The 16,517-nt window shown below is 40.8% G+C and overlaps 1 protein-coding gene across 2 annotated transcripts in view; it reads left to right on the forward strand.

Annotated features, from left to right (window-relative positions):
• Positions 1 to 16,517, forward strand: part of dock1 (dedicator of cytokinesis 1) — a 194,476-nt gene that overhangs the window by 24,907 nt on the left and 153,052 nt on the right. Inside the window, exons 7-14 of one of the 2 annotated variants that reach the window (XM_037981021.1) lie at positions 238 to 373; positions 4,483 to 4,640; positions 5,646 to 5,727; positions 6,103 to 6,238; positions 8,735 to 8,807; positions 11,357 to 11,496; positions 13,900 to 14,025; positions 14,255 to 14,379. In XM_037981021.1, coding sequence (XP_037836949.1) covers positions 238 to 373; positions 4,483 to 4,640; positions 5,646 to 5,727; positions 6,103 to 6,238; positions 8,735 to 8,807; positions 11,357 to 11,496; positions 13,900 to 14,025; positions 14,255 to 14,379 — 976 coding nt within the window. The remainder of the gene's footprint in view (positions 1 to 237; positions 374 to 4,482; positions 4,641 to 5,645; positions 5,728 to 6,102; positions 6,239 to 8,734; positions 8,808 to 11,356; positions 11,497 to 13,899; positions 14,026 to 14,254; positions 14,380 to 16,517) is intronic. The other variant, XM_017437189.3, reaches the window with a different exon arrangement.

Consider the following 16,517-nt stretch of genomic DNA (forward strand, 5'->3'; position numbering starts at 1 on the left):
TGTGTGGGGTGGAGGGGGGGGGATTTAGCTTCAGCAAAATGAAAGCTCTCGTGGTGTCTGCAGTGAGACAAGTAAATCATTTGAAAATGAAAATGGTGGAGCTTCATTTTGCAGCTGCGATGAAGTTTTAAACCAGTGGTCAGGTAGCAAAATCGGCATGCTGTTGTCTCAGAGTGAAATAAATCTTGGCGCGTTTTGATAGCTGTTAAATAACCCCCCCTTCTTTTATCACGCCAGGTATTTGGATCTTGATCTGGTGGTCAGAGACAAAGATGGAAACATACTGGACCCAGAGCTCACCAGCACCATCAGCCTATTCAGGGCACACGAAACGGCCTCCAAGCAAATAGAGGACCGGATCCAGGAGGAGAAGGTGAGCTCGTCCGGCCACATTCAGCTGAACTTGTGTTTTTGATCCACACAGTATATTAAAGAAAAATGTGAGCCCGGTTGTAAGCAGTGTGAATGGGCACGGCACAAAAAGCGATCCTGCCCTTTTTTGCCTCATTGAATGTCAGCCAGTCAGACGGGTCCCGTTACCATGTAGTAAGCCAGAATGAATCCCTGCACTTTCTGCAGTCATATGAGAAAGGCGGCATCGAGAAAGAGCAGAAATAAAACATGTATTCAACAAAAATATCAGTAAATGTAACATTTTTCTGTTGACAAGCCAAATAATTACATAAGCAGAAACTTGCCTCGCTGCCCTTTAGGAAAAATGATCCACCTTGGGTTTGTTTCACCTTCCTGACAGACGGCCTGACATTGGTTTCAAGCTGGTTGAATCAACAACCGCGAGCTGGCCTTTTTCTGAGGAGCTGTAGCATCTTTCTATCAAAACATTTCAGCCTTTAAAATTCACGGATAATGAGGTTGTTTCTGTCTGCTGTAACTGTTGCTGCGGTTCAGAGCGCATTAATCCAAATTTATTGCCTTCACGTTTGTTGGAAAACTGCAGTTTTGCTTCATTTTGCTTTTAGCGGGACTTTTCCTGATACGCCACTAACGCAGGTTAATCTCACTAATTGTCTGTGAACGCACTTTTACACTAACGGTTAACCCAGACGTTATTAAAGGCGCCTAGAACTGCATCAAAATGGTTCTTATGTGTCGACACAGCCAGTCTGTGATAAGCTTACAGTCATTTTAAGTTAGATTTACTTCCACTAATTTCAAATCTTTATAAACCTAACACCACTAGTTTATTTGAATGGTTTAGGCCCATTTTTAAGGCGTGCAGTCTTCTCGAGGACATTGACAACAATAGAGTCTGAATACACACAATATGACACCAGCAGCCCCAGTTTTTCTAGGAAAATAACATTAACACATCTTTTCAACAAGCCACAAGTCTGAACTTTGCACAGTCACATGAACAAATGGGCAGATTGAAACATTGACTAAACAAATAAAAGGCCTGTTCAAACCTTTTTTTATTATTATTGTAAGCTGCAGCTCCTGAGCAGAAAGCACACAAATAAATAAAAAAATTCTGAAATATCTCTGTTGCTTGTTGGCTGCCTGTCTTGACTCACACACACAGTACACAGCAGTGTGCTGGTAGGAGAACAATAAGGTGGAAATTAATGCTTCAGTCCAATCAGATAAAGCACATATTGAATACTTGATACAACTCTGAACTGTGATTCGTAGATCTTCTAGGTTTGGAGAGGATACAGTGTTCTGACTGTGATACTTAACATTGTCATCAAGTCCAGTTCTTAAATTATGTCACATGGACAAAGTTTGTCTTGTTACCCAGCTTTGATAACCTCTTGGTGTGTTTGACTAAAATCATAGTCAGAGTGTTCAACTATCAGCCAACATTGGGGAGATGGAAAAGAAGCAAAGTAACCGAATTCCAGCCGATGGTTTTGGATCAACACAACTAAAAATAAGAATCTTTTTTTTTTAGTGACTTTAAGATTTACAAACACCACTGCAGTGTCTGGGGTGTTAAAATATCCTAATAATCCTAAATATCCTCTACAGAATCCAATCCTCCTTTTTAGCTCATTTATTTACCTAAAGCGCTTATTTACCTTTCCAAAACGGGTCATTATTTTTAATGGGTCATAAACAGTTTTCTATCAGTAGCTCAACTGATAATAAAAAATCTCCCTCTTCCTTTTTTTAATTGATATAAACTTGGCACAAAAGTAAAGAAACTTGTGTTTGGTTGATTTTTTTTTCTTTGTTTTAACAGTACTTCTTAGCATTAAATCCTAAACTGTTGGAAAAGCTGTTTATTTCCCCTTAAATGGAGCCACATTTGTTAGGAAAACGTATTTGTGGGTTGAGCAGCAGAGTCACACCCATGAACATCTTATTCTGCTGTCGACTCTTGTTTGGGGTTTATTTGATTGGATGATTAAAGTCTGAAGAAATGAGACATATTGGCAGTTTAACAATTTATTCATTTAACAAACTGGGCCTCAGTAGCATGTGGAAGAACCATACACAGCCAGAACAGCTCCTCTGCTGCTCACGGCGTCCCGTTCTACAACCATCATCTGTCGTAAATCAGCCGATGTGGTTGTGTTGGTGACTCTGAAACAAATCAAACCCAAACTGATCCCACAGGTGTTCAGTGGGGTTGAGGTCAGGACTGCAGGTGAGTCCGTCCTCTCCACTCCCAAAACCTGGAGCTAGTCTCTGATAAACCCCCCCCGTTCTGTGAAGGCGAGCATCTTCTCGGAGGATGGAGTTCAGCTCCAGACTGTGGAGAGATGGGATTGCTGCTGGTTGCTCGCAGGTGTTGACAATCAGGCGCCTGATTGTCAACACCTGCGAGCAACCAGAAGCTAAAAACAAGCGTCAATCACAGAAGAAGCTGTTTGGCTCAACGCAGATACAGAACTCTGCTGCTCGACCCTCAAATACAGTTTCCTAACAAATGTGACTCCATTTCACAGAAAGTAATCAGGCTTTCTAATGATATAAGATTTATCATCAAGAAGAGTTGTTACAATAAAGAAAAACAATGTAATGTATTACTCTGTATAAAACTAAAAGAGTTGGTGTAGAAACTGTTTGCTTAGTTTTCTCGCACTGATGAGATCTAACATTATTCTCCACTCTTTTGATCTTGCTTTATTAATTTTCTTTTTAGCTGCTTTTCTCCCCTCATTTCCAGAATTATGTTACAATCCTTGTCTGCGACGCTGCAGAACGCAGTTCAGTCAATTAAATTATCGAGGGCGGAGTCGAACGACTGAAAGCTGCGGTTTAAGGATCAAAATTAAAAGTTTGCCAAGTGCATGTGAATGTTTACAAACTTCTGGCCTCATTTTTTTTTTCCCCCCGTATTTAATCTGAAATTTGAGAACCGGCATTGGCACAACTTTAGTGTTGAAGTCGGAACAGCGGGGGGGGCGCTCCTGGCGTACAGAAAACGCCTGGCTGCCTCCTCAAAAAGCCAAGGAACTCGGCCAGATTTCCAATCTACCTGGCTCTTCAGTGGCGCCTCACACCTGAATGCCAGTTGACAGAATGCAGAAAGGTCCAGGTGTTAAATGCCCTGCAGTCATGGGATTTCATCTTATGTAACCTTTGAAATCAGGGCTTTATTGCATATGCATAGGCAATATAAATAATAATAATAATGTGGCTCCTGCATACTTTTGATAGACATCTGGGGAATCACATATTAAGTTCTTTTACTGGATATTAGAATATTATATTCTGATTGATTAAATAGAATTTTTATTGCCTGCCACTGAAGGCAAAGCCTTTTTGTCCCTGTCCTTGTGTTTGTTTGTCTGGATTTTAATGAAACTCTCAGAAAGTTGTCATTGAAAGTACATTTACGTCTGATTAGCTTTTGGAGCCAACCCGTTTCAAGGTGGCCGCCACGGCCAATTGATCTTTAAAAACACAAAAATGTTCACGACTCAGTCAGTTTTACAGGCGCTGAGCTAAAATTTGGTGTGGTAGTCGGCTGAAGTCATCCTCAACACATATCCCGTCCTCAAAATATCCCCTGACCCACTGGATAGATTTTAACGGAACTCTCAGAAAGTAATTATTGGACGTACATCTACAACTCATTCACATTTGGAGTTGACCCAAATCAAGATGTCCGCCCCAGCTAATCAATTTTAGCCAACACAAAGATGGTTGTACCTCAGTCAGTTTGTGTGGTAGTAGCTGAGAGTCGTCTCGTTGCTACATGTCATGAGGTCACTGAGAAAGTTCAACCAAAGTGACGTCAACGTTGTCATTTCTCATCATAAGATGGTTTTAGTTTAAAGCTCTGAAAGGTGGCGGGTGATATGCATTCCTTTCAGGAACGCTTGGCCTTTCATTTAAATGAGTCGCAAAGAATCCGATCAGGACCCAGACTGTGGCTGACATTTCCATTTTCGTTTTTGCTGCTATTAGCCGTCCCGATTCGTAGCTCTGAGGCTCAGCCGCGTGTGCTTAAAAACCACCGTACTAATCCTCAACACTCACTGTGGTACCTTTTTGTTTCCCCGACAGTCTCAGAGGCAAAACATTGATCTGACGAGACAGGCGAAGTTTGCCTCCACGCCAGCGTTCGCCCTGTTCGTGACTCTGAAGAACGTGGTGTGTAAGATCGGCGAGGACGCAGAGGTGCTCATGTCGCTCTACGATCCAGTGGAGTCGAAGTTTATCAGGTGAACACACAGGCTGCACATTCACCTGTCTGCCCGTCTTTGTTTTATTATTAGTATTTACACGCATTCTGTAAAAGGCAGTCAGAAACAAGTGGATCCTGCTGTCCCAAGGACTCTTTTTCTTTTCAGATTTCAGGGATGTGACACCAAATTATCTCGAGTAAATCCGTGAGCTTTGCGGGAGATTCCATTTGTTGTCAGCGTCAGTGATGCGTTTCGTAGTCTCACATATGCGATCATCTTCTCAGCTGCCCAGTCACATCTCTCTAGGAAAGATGAAACGCTCAGATTTGTTTTCAAACCAGTTCCAGCTTTTTTTTTTTTGGGCCGACACCGAAACCAGAACGTGGCAACAGCAATGTGCTCTTTAGTTTTGCGTAAATAAACATTGCCGATCTTTACAATCGGGGAAAACAAAGTCGGGACTCATTCGTTGACCGAGTCAATCAATGGTTAAAACATGTCTTGAGATTGCAGTTCAGAAGTTGCTCTTAGTTTAAAGGATTGTAGAAATCGTGCAGAGATTGCAGGAGGAATTGGAAATACAGATTGAGCCATCAATCAGCAGCGTTATCCCAGCATTTGACAAATGGTCAGCAAGACTCTGCATTTTAAGCATTTTCGAAAACGGCCCTGCAGCGTTCTGTTCTGAATCTCATCTAAGAAAGCTTAGCTTAGAGTGATGACTGGAAATCCATCTCAACCCTAAAGATCTGGTGATCGTTTCAGTGGAGCAGGGCTCTGGAATCACTGTGGATTTATGCAAAATTCTTTTTTTTTTTATTCTGTTTATTGCTCACTTTGCAGGTTTGGCATTAATAACTGACAAAGTTTATAAATGATTTTATTTCTCATGTTTCTTTTTATTGTTTGCCATTTCTTTGTCTTTGCCTGACAGAAAAAAAACCAACATTTTTATGATATCTGAATCGACTCTGTTGGAATGAGGGGGAAATAAGAAACCAGAAACGGGAGCATTTTTCTTTTCTTCTTTTTTCATTACAGTGAGAACTACCTGGTGAAATGGTCAAGCTCGGGTTTGGTGAAAGACATCGACCAGCTTCATAATCTGCGGGCGGTGTTCACGGTGGGTGTGTTTGAGAGTGTGGAAGTTTCTGATTGTGTGTGCGTGTCTGTAGAGCACTGTTTATTCAGCCATGTTATGAGGCATTTGGGAGCCTGTTTGCAGAGAGCTCGTGTTTGTTAAGCTCTCTCAGTAAGATCCTGACATGCTGTATGTATTTACAAAGGCTGTCACCTCCGTATAATGGAGGCCCAGGGGTCACCAGTGGAAGCACTTTACCGCCGTGGGCCAAAAGTCAAATCTGACAGAAAGTCTGCAGGATTTTAATGCTAATTTTCCAGGGATTTCCTGATCTTATCTACGAATCGAAGGAGTTTGGATGTGTCTACGACTCTACGTGCGATGGAAGTCATTCTGTTTAATGCCTCTTCTCTTCAGGACTTGGGCAGTGAGGATCTGAAGAGGGAAAAGATCAGCTTCGTGTGTCAGATTGTCCGAGTTGGACGCATGGAGCTGAGAGACAACAACACCAAGAAGCTGACTTCGGGTCTGAGACGGCCATTTGGAGTGGCAGGTAAATCTAAACCGGTCAATAACACACACTAATATGATGCTGACATAAAGTAGTTAAAGAACACCTTACAGAACACTTTATTATCTCAGAAACGAGCCTTAACTCAGCTTTAATATCACAATATGATGATTGAACATGTGCTGTTTTTTTTCATAGTTTAAAGCAACTACAGAAGTTATCTGATCATCTGACTTGACGCCACGGGGCAAAACAGTCAACATGGCTGCTACCATTAGTCATATTTTTATAAACCCGTCCTAAGATGAGACATATTTTTATAGACAATTTCTTGCCTGGGCTGTAAATTGATAACCCTTGAACATAAAAATCTCAAATAAAACAACTGGACATCTGGTAAATGGCTAAATGGCTTGCACTTATATAGCGCTTTATCTAGTCCAAGGACCCCAAAGCGCTTTACACTACAATCATTCACCCATTCATCCACACATTCACACACTGATGGTGGTAAGCTACAATGTAGCCACAGCTGCCCTGGGACGGGCTGACAGAAGTGAGGCTGCCATCACACCGGCGCCACCGAGCCCTCTGACCACCATCAGTAGGCAAGGCGGGTGAAGTGTCTTGCCCAAGGACACAACGGCTGAGACAGCCGGAGCAGAGACTTGAACCAGCAACCCTCCGATTACAGGACAAACCCCTACCTCCTGAGCCACTGCCGCCCATCTCATGGGTTAAGGATGATCCCTATCCATTTCAAGGCCATGAGGTCAAAGGTCAAGTTTACAGGCGACCCCTTTGTCTCTAGCTTCACATCTGAGTAACAGAGAAACGTCAAACCCTTTGTTCCGTACATCATAAGTACTGATGAGTGTGTTATCTACAGTCGGTGGTACTCTTGTTTATTTAATTGCTGTTTTACCAGGAATCACATTAAAACGCAACAAAAATGAAACAGACAGCATAAAGCAAACCAGTTAAAACATTCTGCAGTTCATATCGAAGCAGTATAATAACCTGGAGCTTTTAAGTAACAAGACGTGGATTTAGTACTCAAATGGTTCCTAATCCTACTTTTAGAGTAATCCATTCTCAGCAGGTGGTCCGATTTAAGATGTCTCTGTAACTCACACCGGGACAAGGGTGCAAAGACGGTTCATGTTCCATGAGCGACTTCTGACCGAAGATTACATCTCCTTGTGACTTTGAGGAAAAACAGAGAACATAAATGAGGAGGCAAATCACGTAATACGAGCATGTCATCATAAATCAAAGGCTAGGATTCTTGCTACCTACCAAAGAATATTCGGATTAAGGACATTTAAATCGAGCCAGAATTCTTGTTTTTTTTAATGCTCAGACCTGTTTCTGAGCTGGGAAAGTGAGTTTTGTCAGAGAAGTTAAAGTAAGCAAAACTCAAGTGGAAGACCGAGATCAGACAGGTTTGTACAAACAGTTTTTGTTGTTTTCTCGCTGACATTTTGTGTGCAGATGATGTATAATCCCCTGCGAAGCCCACACACACACACATATATATATATATATATATATATATATATATATATATGAGTGCAGTTGTTTGGGGAAGACTTCAGCTTTTGGAGCAAACTTTAAAACATACAGTCAAATCCTATTCCTAAAACGAGGGGAGAGGGGCGTGACCAGACTGAGGAAGATTTCCGACTTCATCACTCACGTACACGATCCCCCCTTCTTGGATGAATTTCAGATATATCCAGCCAAAGCAGAGGGAAGGGTTAGTTTGATTTATCTCCTGTTGGCAAGCTTCCACGCATATAGTAAACTAATTAGATTGGCATTTTGCCTGAATTTGTCCAAGAGACAATTGTCTCTCGTTCAGAGTATCCCCCCTTTTTTTTAAAGTTCCACTTGAAGAGAAGATAAATGACAAGCTGATTTATAGAGGCCCATCCTTAGACATCCGTTTTGCCACATTGTGAAGAAAAGTCTTTTATTTTTTTTTGTTTTGGATTTGCTGACCTTTACCTTTACACTCCTGGAGGTCTTTACATGCAGGACTGTTAGCCTGAAGGGCAATAAACGATATGTGAAGCTGCTCCAGCGTCATTTTTCATTCACGTCAATAGTAACCTGTGCACGGGACAAAATCAAGACTGTACCTCCTGTTTCTCTGGAAGCTACAGAGAGCTCTTTTCACACAGCCATAAAAAATAAAATAAAAAATAGGAGGAAAAATCGCGGTAACTGTGCAACATCAGTTCGTTTTGTTTAGTTCTACACCATCAGATTAATAAAGTGTTGCATCACAGTTATGTAGGCTTTGTCTGTCTTTACAGAACTTGAAATAATCTGGATTTTTATGTTTCATCATTTTATTTTCAGACTTACTTTAATTCCTATGACGCTGTTCACAAAACTAGAGAAATCCTCTTATTCTTCAGCCCTGCCCTCATTAGTGCTCATAAAAGAAAAGCTGCGGCTGCTACTGCGGCTGTTTTTAATTTATTTGAAAATGCTTTAACCCACTCTTTCGTTTTTTTGTTTTTTTTTTAGTAATGGATGTCACCGACATCATAACGGGCAAAATGGACGACGAGGACAAGCAACACTTCATCCCGTTTCAGCCGTGAGTGCATTTTTGGCGCAGCACAAAACAAATAACGTTCATTCATTTCTCTGCGCTTTCTTTGCCTGTTTTTATGTAAAATATCCGACTTACGGCAGTTGTTGGTTATCTTTTTTTTTTTTCCTCCAAGTTTAAAACTTTTGACACCACATTTGCAGGGATTGCAAGACAGTAGTTCTTCCCTATTCCCCCATGACTCAATTAAGGCAATCTTATTACCTGCCACCATTTTTTTTTTTTTGTAAGTCAGAATAACTTCTTTCCCTAATGCGATTTCCTGCATAATTGAAAATCCTTCAGATTGAAGTAGTTTAGCTGGCAGATCACCTCGCTTAAAGGTTTTATCTGCGCGTATAAGTAATGGAAATTAGAGCCGTTCATTGTGAGGAGAGCAGGTTCTACAAGGGCTTATTTATGTCTAAATGTGATTATTAGCCACTGAAAAACCCAGCAAGTTTAAAAAAAAAAAGGAAAAAACTGGGTTTCGTGATTCATTAAGGCATGTGTTTTTAAAGCCCGCAAAAGCAATAAGTGAAAGAGCCATTTAGAGAATTTCACCCAGTGATGTTCTTTGGGTTTTGGTCGTTCAAATGGAAATGGAAAACTGGCTTTTAGAAATGCACTTTATGGATGAAAATCTTTCTTGGTTGTTTTTCTCGAACAATTCTTAAATGTAGGTCTGAGGCTGGAATGAACGCTGTCTTCACGTTTAAGTAACGCGCAGAAAGGGAAATTTGATGTTGGTATGAAAAGATGAAGCCTGAAAGCAATTATATTCAAAATGAAGGATCTCAGTTTAATCTACCGTTTATCAGGAAAAATCAGTTTTGAGTTCTAATTTGTGTTTATGCATTTGCAGTTATCTTTTAATTAAATTTTATATATTAGAGTTTGATTTACAGTTTAAATAAATGAACCTAAAATTGTATTTCTATAGAGTTTTAAATAAATTGTGCCACTTTGTCTTTTTTCGTTCAATTTTTGACCAATTCGTACGCAAATATAAAAGATATATCTTTTATTAGACACTTGGGGGTCATCTGTGTTGCAGTGGCTGTCCTTAAATGTTTTGCTTTATAAATATAGTTCTTCTTTTATGCTTTTTTCCTTGCTTGGATTGTTTTTTTGGGATTAGGGCTGGAGGCAGTAAAGACAGTCTGAAGTATTGATTATATGGAGGCATCCATCAGCATCAAACTCAAGTCCCTCAGGCTGGTTTTCAACTAATGCAAGTCCACTTGTGTGCAGGCAATAACACTGAGCAAATGCTGATTGATTGAAAAGTTAATGTGTGATAGCATTTAAAAAAAGTGAAGTTGGCGTTCTTAAAAGGCAGAAAGTTCGGATTTAGAAGTTAGCGTTTTTAACAAATAAACATTTCATCGTTTACTGCTTCGCTTCACCACCAAATAAGTGTTTGTTCGTTATGCCGTCTGTTATTTTCCTGCTACAGTAAAGCTCCAGGACCAGAAAGACGAGCTCGAACGTTGCATTGCTCCACGTATTTGTTAAAGTGCTCCAAAGTGGCAGCAATTTGCTGTCAGGACAACGAGGAACAGTTTGGTCTTTGTGCTGCTCGAGCTTTGCTCCTGTAGAGTTTATATTAAACAGAGTAACTTTGTGATGAAGCGTAATACACTAAAGATTTTAATCTTTTATGCTGCAGCTGCATTTACAGTTTATAGTTTCTTTTTTTTTTTACGATCATCTTTCTGTTTTTGTATGTGATGAATGTGATCAGGTGTCAGCTCGTGTCATCTTTTTGACCAATCAGCATGTTACATCATCTTCGATGGCTCTGGATTGTTAACTCTTTGGAGAACGACACTCATCTCTTAGACTGTATATATATTAAAGACCAACAGGGAAGCTGGTTCTATTCCAGCTTCAGCTTCTGAGTTTCACTTGGAGTTTAGATTTTTATGGTTAATGGTCCATCTGCATTGGTTGCATACCCACAATCCTTCACTCGAAGAAACTGAAGTAGACTAATTGTGCTCTTCATTCAAACATTACCAATATTTTTTTCTGAATTTTGATTTTTTTTTAAGGATCTTCTGATCTTCTGTCTCACACACAGCTGCCACTCTGCATTGCTTTCCAAATAACATCTTATCTTCTGTTTCAATAAATTCACTTATGAACCCTTAGGAAGTCTAAACCACTCAGACTTATTTTTCTTTTACTCCCCAAAAGCATTGTGATAATAAATGTCATATACTTGATTTTACGTTTTGCTGTTTCAGATTTTAAGTCCTACAGTTTGACAACTGGGAGTCGATTGAGTGGCGATTTGGATTCTAAAACAGGCCTCATTTCCTAAATGATTATTTTTCTGTCTCTTTTGTGACCCATCCTGCTCACTTTTAACCGCTAACAAGTGGCGTTTGTCTTTGTCATAGTGTTTGCATCACTCCTTGGTGTGTCTCTTTTCTCCCACACTCTCTTCCTTTGTGTCTCGCTCCTCTCCTCACGACCTCCTCCTGCTCCACTCCCGCCGTCTCTTTTTTGCCCCACTGTGCCGTTTGCCCGTCGTGTGCGTACTGCAGGCTAACGCTGGACGATGCCGTTCGCCACAAGCAGCTCAACATCTCCCGTTTCTCACCCAGGGTGGCAGGGGAGAACGACTTCCTCCAGACGGTCATCAACAAAGTTATCACCGCCAAAGAAGTCAATCACAAAGGCCAAGGTACGGGCGGCACGCAGGGAACGAGACAGAGGAGGAAACTCATCACCCAGCTGCCAAACTTCATTAAACTTAATTAGGTTGCTAATCTGTATGATTACATATATAAAACCAGGACTTAATGAAATCCCTTCTGAGTCCAAAGAATTACATGCTTTAACGTTTGAGAGGAGTCTTCTCAATTGTCACCAAATCCACCACAATGCTTCATTAGCATCAGGCTAAGCAGAATATCCTTAAAATCACAATGTGCACACTTGTAGAAAAGAAATCCCTTTCGGTAATCACATAAGACCCACTAAAAGTGTTTCACTCTGTCTGTAATTTCACTGTATCTTGTTTGTCCCCCCCCCCCCCCCCTCCCTTTTTCAATCTGTAGCGTAAAGCTGTGGCAGTCAGCAACACGGTGCAGGTGTGAGTAATACGAAAACATAGCGATCGGTTCAAATCCCCTGCCTCGTGCCTCTGCTTTACTCTGTTTGTTTCCACATCTGTATCTGACTGTTCAACGCTGACTCACTCAGGCACAATAGAGGCTTAAAATAGCTGTCACAAATTTGAATCTGTGAGCGACGTGGTGCGGTGCCGCCTTTGTTCGCTCTGTGGAGGACGGTTTTAAATTTAACACAGATCTTCTGCTAAGTTGCAGCCCGTGTGTAGAAAAGGACCAGATAAAGTAAATGTTATTTACAGATTGCTGCCAAGCTTTTAATACTCAAAGCATAAACATATGTTTGTTTTTTTCCCCATAACTCTGCATACCTCCACACAAGCTCATGGGAAGGAGCCGTGTCGTTTGATTGTATGCAGAGGTCTTTATGTGTGTAATGCAGGCAATCATGGAGAAGAACAAGGGAGCAGGAAGCTTTGATTTGATTTGCAGGAGGTTTTATAATCCTCACACCTTCATGCTGTTACTGGCTGCCGTTTGCTCAGTTTGTCTAAAGGTTGCACCTCTTGGAGGCCAGATTTTGTCTTACATGTTCTGCTAAAAAACAAGAAACAAGAAAATTACAGACAGAGGACAGCGTCTCTTTCAAGTAGTACACCACTTTACACTTCTACTGGGTCATAAAATGATCATAAGGTCAATGTTTTGTATGTGTTTTAAAACAACAGAAGTTTTGCAAAGTGCTCTACTGTCAAGTAAAATCAATTTACCTAAAAGGTAGCAGAATATAAACAAAAGACAATAAAACAGAAAAATTACAAGTGCAACAAAATACAAATAATCTATGGAGATATTGTTCTTTTTTGTCATTCAAAAAAGAAGAAAAAAAGAAGAGTTGGTGCAAATATGGAGAAGTTAATCTGCCCGCACAGATTTGGGACAGCCACTGCTTTTATTAATGCCAATCCCGGAACAATAAGGAGACGCTGGCTGGTCGTTCCAGTTGGGAAAATCAAGGCGAGGTGTAGTAAACCGAGCCTGGCTGACATACAGTGCATTATAATAGTGTAATTGAGAGGCGATATGGCCTTTTACTGTCCTACTTCAATGCAGTATTTACAATATATATTAGAAGACTTACTCCAAATGTCAAGTGGGTTTATGAATTTTCTTCCTTTTGTTTTTTTCTTCCCAAAACTCTGATAACGAAAGTCCAACACGTAATCAACCTATAGGAAACATCACACATGACCTTTTAACATGTTTTATTTAAAAGCTGTACTTTCAGCTGTAAAATATACTGGAAAAGCAATATAATTGTCCCATATTCCAATAATAATAAAAAAAAACATATTTGTTTTTTGTGCTTACTTTTTTAATTACGGTTCATAGCAAAAATAGTCGCCCACGTTTCCATGACTACAGCATCTCAGAAATCCGCCTGTAGGTCTTTTTGAAAATGCCGTTAATAATTTGTCCTCGGCGGTTAGAGGAGCAGTCTTTTGGCCGTCTGCTGGGAGGAGGGGCGACCGTTGTCGCGCCCGATGAAGATGTACTTGTATAAATGTCAGGTCTGCCCCCGACCCACGCTGGGGTGGAATGGCGGCGCACCGAGAGCAGCTGTTTCGGTCGCGCTCGCATATCAAACGGCCCCCAGCTCGGCTAGCGGGGAAGGTGTCACTCATAACTAAACGGCGTCTGCAAAGTGAAAGCAAATAAAGACTCAGAGTTCGACAGAGGCCTTTACTCGGTTACACGCGCGCCGAAATCCTGACAGAGCTGCGCGCGCACACTCCTGTCCCGAGTTAATATATTTTCCTAATCAAATCCCTTCTGGTAGATTCTATTTAGTGTCTCACCCCAGAGCCATTACATGTCACTCTGACAAATGCCAGAGGAAATCACAAGAAGAAATCTGTTTTTAGTGTTGTCCCGAGGCACTTCTTCTTTTGTGCTGTCCTCTCATTATGTTATCTCTGGTCTCCCACTTGGCTTTTCTTGATTGCATCACCAAGGCCTGTGGGTGACGCTGAAGCTGCTTCCCGGAGACATCCATCAGATAAGGAAGGACTTCCCTCACCTGGTGGATCGATCGACAGCCGTGGCTCGAAAGATGGGCTTCCCTGAGATAATTATGCCAGGTTGAGTATTTTAACAAGGCTCCCATTTTGCTTCATTAGTCTGAAAGATTTTTACAAAAAGCTGCAAAATGTTCTAATTACAGTTTTGATAGGATTAGTTATGAAATCGAGTGAGTCAGGTGTGAATATTTGCTTCAAAATGTCTAATTTTGCCACTGAAAACTGAACACACTCTTTAGAGCCAAGGAGCGGCAAGGGTTTCTCACTTCTTTTCATTTTTTCTCTTAAGGTGACGTCCGAAACGACATCTACGTGACTCTGGTTCTGGGGGATTTCGACAAGGGGAGTAAGACGACACCCAAAAATGTGGAGGTGACCATGTCCGTGTATGATGAAGATGGCAAGAAGCTTGAGGTACGTCTGAGGAATGGAGCATATTTCTCCGGTCTCGGCTCCTTCTCAGCATTCAGAACACAAGTGCTGTAACCAATTGGTCTCTCGGACAGCCTTTGATTTACCCGGCTCGCTTTAATCTCACACAGCTCAGCACTCTGCCTAACTGACCAGGACTCCCATAAAGTTGTGTGATACACAGGCCGTACTGTAAGCCTCTGCAGCCTGTCAGCAGTATTAGTGCTTTACGTTTGATCGAGTAGCTTCAAATTTGACCTCACCAGTACGGAAATTCCCCTTTGTCATCATCAGAGTCATTTAAAGCACCGAGCCTGCGGACAGGCGCTGTGGCCACCATGGGAATGAGTTGCATTACATCACATTTCTTATTGGTTAATTAGTTGAGCTAATGAAGTTAGCTGTATGGTTGCTCTTTTAAAATGTACTAAATCATTAGCAGTTCTTAGCGCAGCAACCATATAATTATATTTTGGGAGCTTGTGAGCAAATACTGATGTAATTTTACTTATAAAGTTCTTGTTGTCTTTGTTAACAGGGCATTTCATCATTTGAGTTTGTAGCTTCCTAACAGTGTTTCCTTTCAAATGTTTCTAAAAATAAAAATCAGCAGCAAATAAATAATTATTATAGTTGCAAGTTTAAGAATTAAAAGTGAAGTTTTTCTGCGGAGCTCTGTCTACCTTTTAAACCCTGTGCCAATCCAGCAGTCTCTAAAGTCCTAATGTAGCTTTTGTTTCATCCAGAGTCTCAGTAACCCCCTTTTTTTTTTGTCTCCTCGCGTTTAATTATTGACGCTCCCTGTTGACTTCTTGGTCGGAGTCGTTCATAAGTTAATAGAGGATATGAGAGGTTTAGAACAGTCAAATCTGGAGGAAAGAACTGGAACAGAGCGAGCGCTCGCTTCTAATGAAGGTTCGGTTCTGAAGTTGTGTGGAACGTATGCATGTGTGCTGAGCTTAGACCGTGTGTATGTTGGTGGTGCTGAGGCTGTTAAATACATCAGGAGCTGAGTTAACTTTTAGACAGTGGTGGAGAAAGTACTCAAACAATGTACTTAAGTAAAACTACCACATTAACATTTGTACTTAAGTAAAAGTAAGAAAGTACTGGCTTTTAAAACTACTTAAGTATTAAAAGTAAAAGTACTTGTCGACTGTATTACCTAAAGGCTAATACAATGTCCTTAAGTGTACCTATCGTATTTAATTTTAATACATCAGTAATGTACCATTTTAATGAACAATGCTGACGATTTGTTGCTTACAGCTAATGAAAACATGACATTTCTGATTAGATTTCAGATCAATAAAAAACATATTGCAGGCATGTGGGTCTAATGAAAACAGCCCGGCGTCAGACGAGTTTAACAGGGATGGTTACTCAAGTAAATGTAACTAGTAGTACCCACATTTGAACATAAACAACAACACCAGTAGCCTTAACATGCTCAAGGTGCCGTACTGCTATAGTCCTCTTTTAGTTAACATTAGCTGTATCCAACAGTTTAACTCAACTCAGTCGGTTAGTTTGGGGGAAAAAACTGAAAAGTTTGCGTTTTTCTGGTTTGCTGCTGTTACGTCGAGACGCGTTCCCCCATCAGATACAGTTCCCCCTACACGGCAAAAAGACGCAGGGGGAACTGTATCTGATGGGGGAACGCGTCTCGACGTAACAGCTGCCATGATTCTAACATACACCTGAGCATCTCTGCACAGCAGCAATTAGCTAAGCAAACTGTGTAAAACAAGTGTAGAGCTTTAATATTAGCTGAAGTCACGTTTGTTTTATAAGCCTGAAAAACATTATAAAATGGACCATCGTTTAGCTAGCCATTAGCCTAGCCTTGACAAAGACTTTACCATTGTCTCCATACTCCATGCTCTATGACTGATAACTATTAAAGTGAACAAAACTTCAAAAATGACCAGCCTATCTGTTTAACACAAAACTGTCTGACTAGCTAAATTTTGGGAGCGTAATGTTGTGTGTTTTTATGCTGGTGTAGATTCTCAGTCATCCAGGCCATGGTAAATTCAAAAAAAGTTAAAAAACAAAAACAACTGGACTTCTATTCTGTAGCTGAAGACGTTTCGCTTCTCATCCGAGGAGCTTTCTCAATTCAGAAATAGAGAGTGTGG

This window comes from Kryptolebias marmoratus, linkage group LG17, assembly GCF_001649575.2.
Source record: "Kryptolebias marmoratus isolate JLee-2015 linkage group LG17, ASM164957v2, whole genome shotgun sequence".
Classification (NCBI taxonomy): Eukaryota; Metazoa; Chordata; class Actinopteri; order Cyprinodontiformes; family Rivulidae; genus Kryptolebias; species Kryptolebias marmoratus.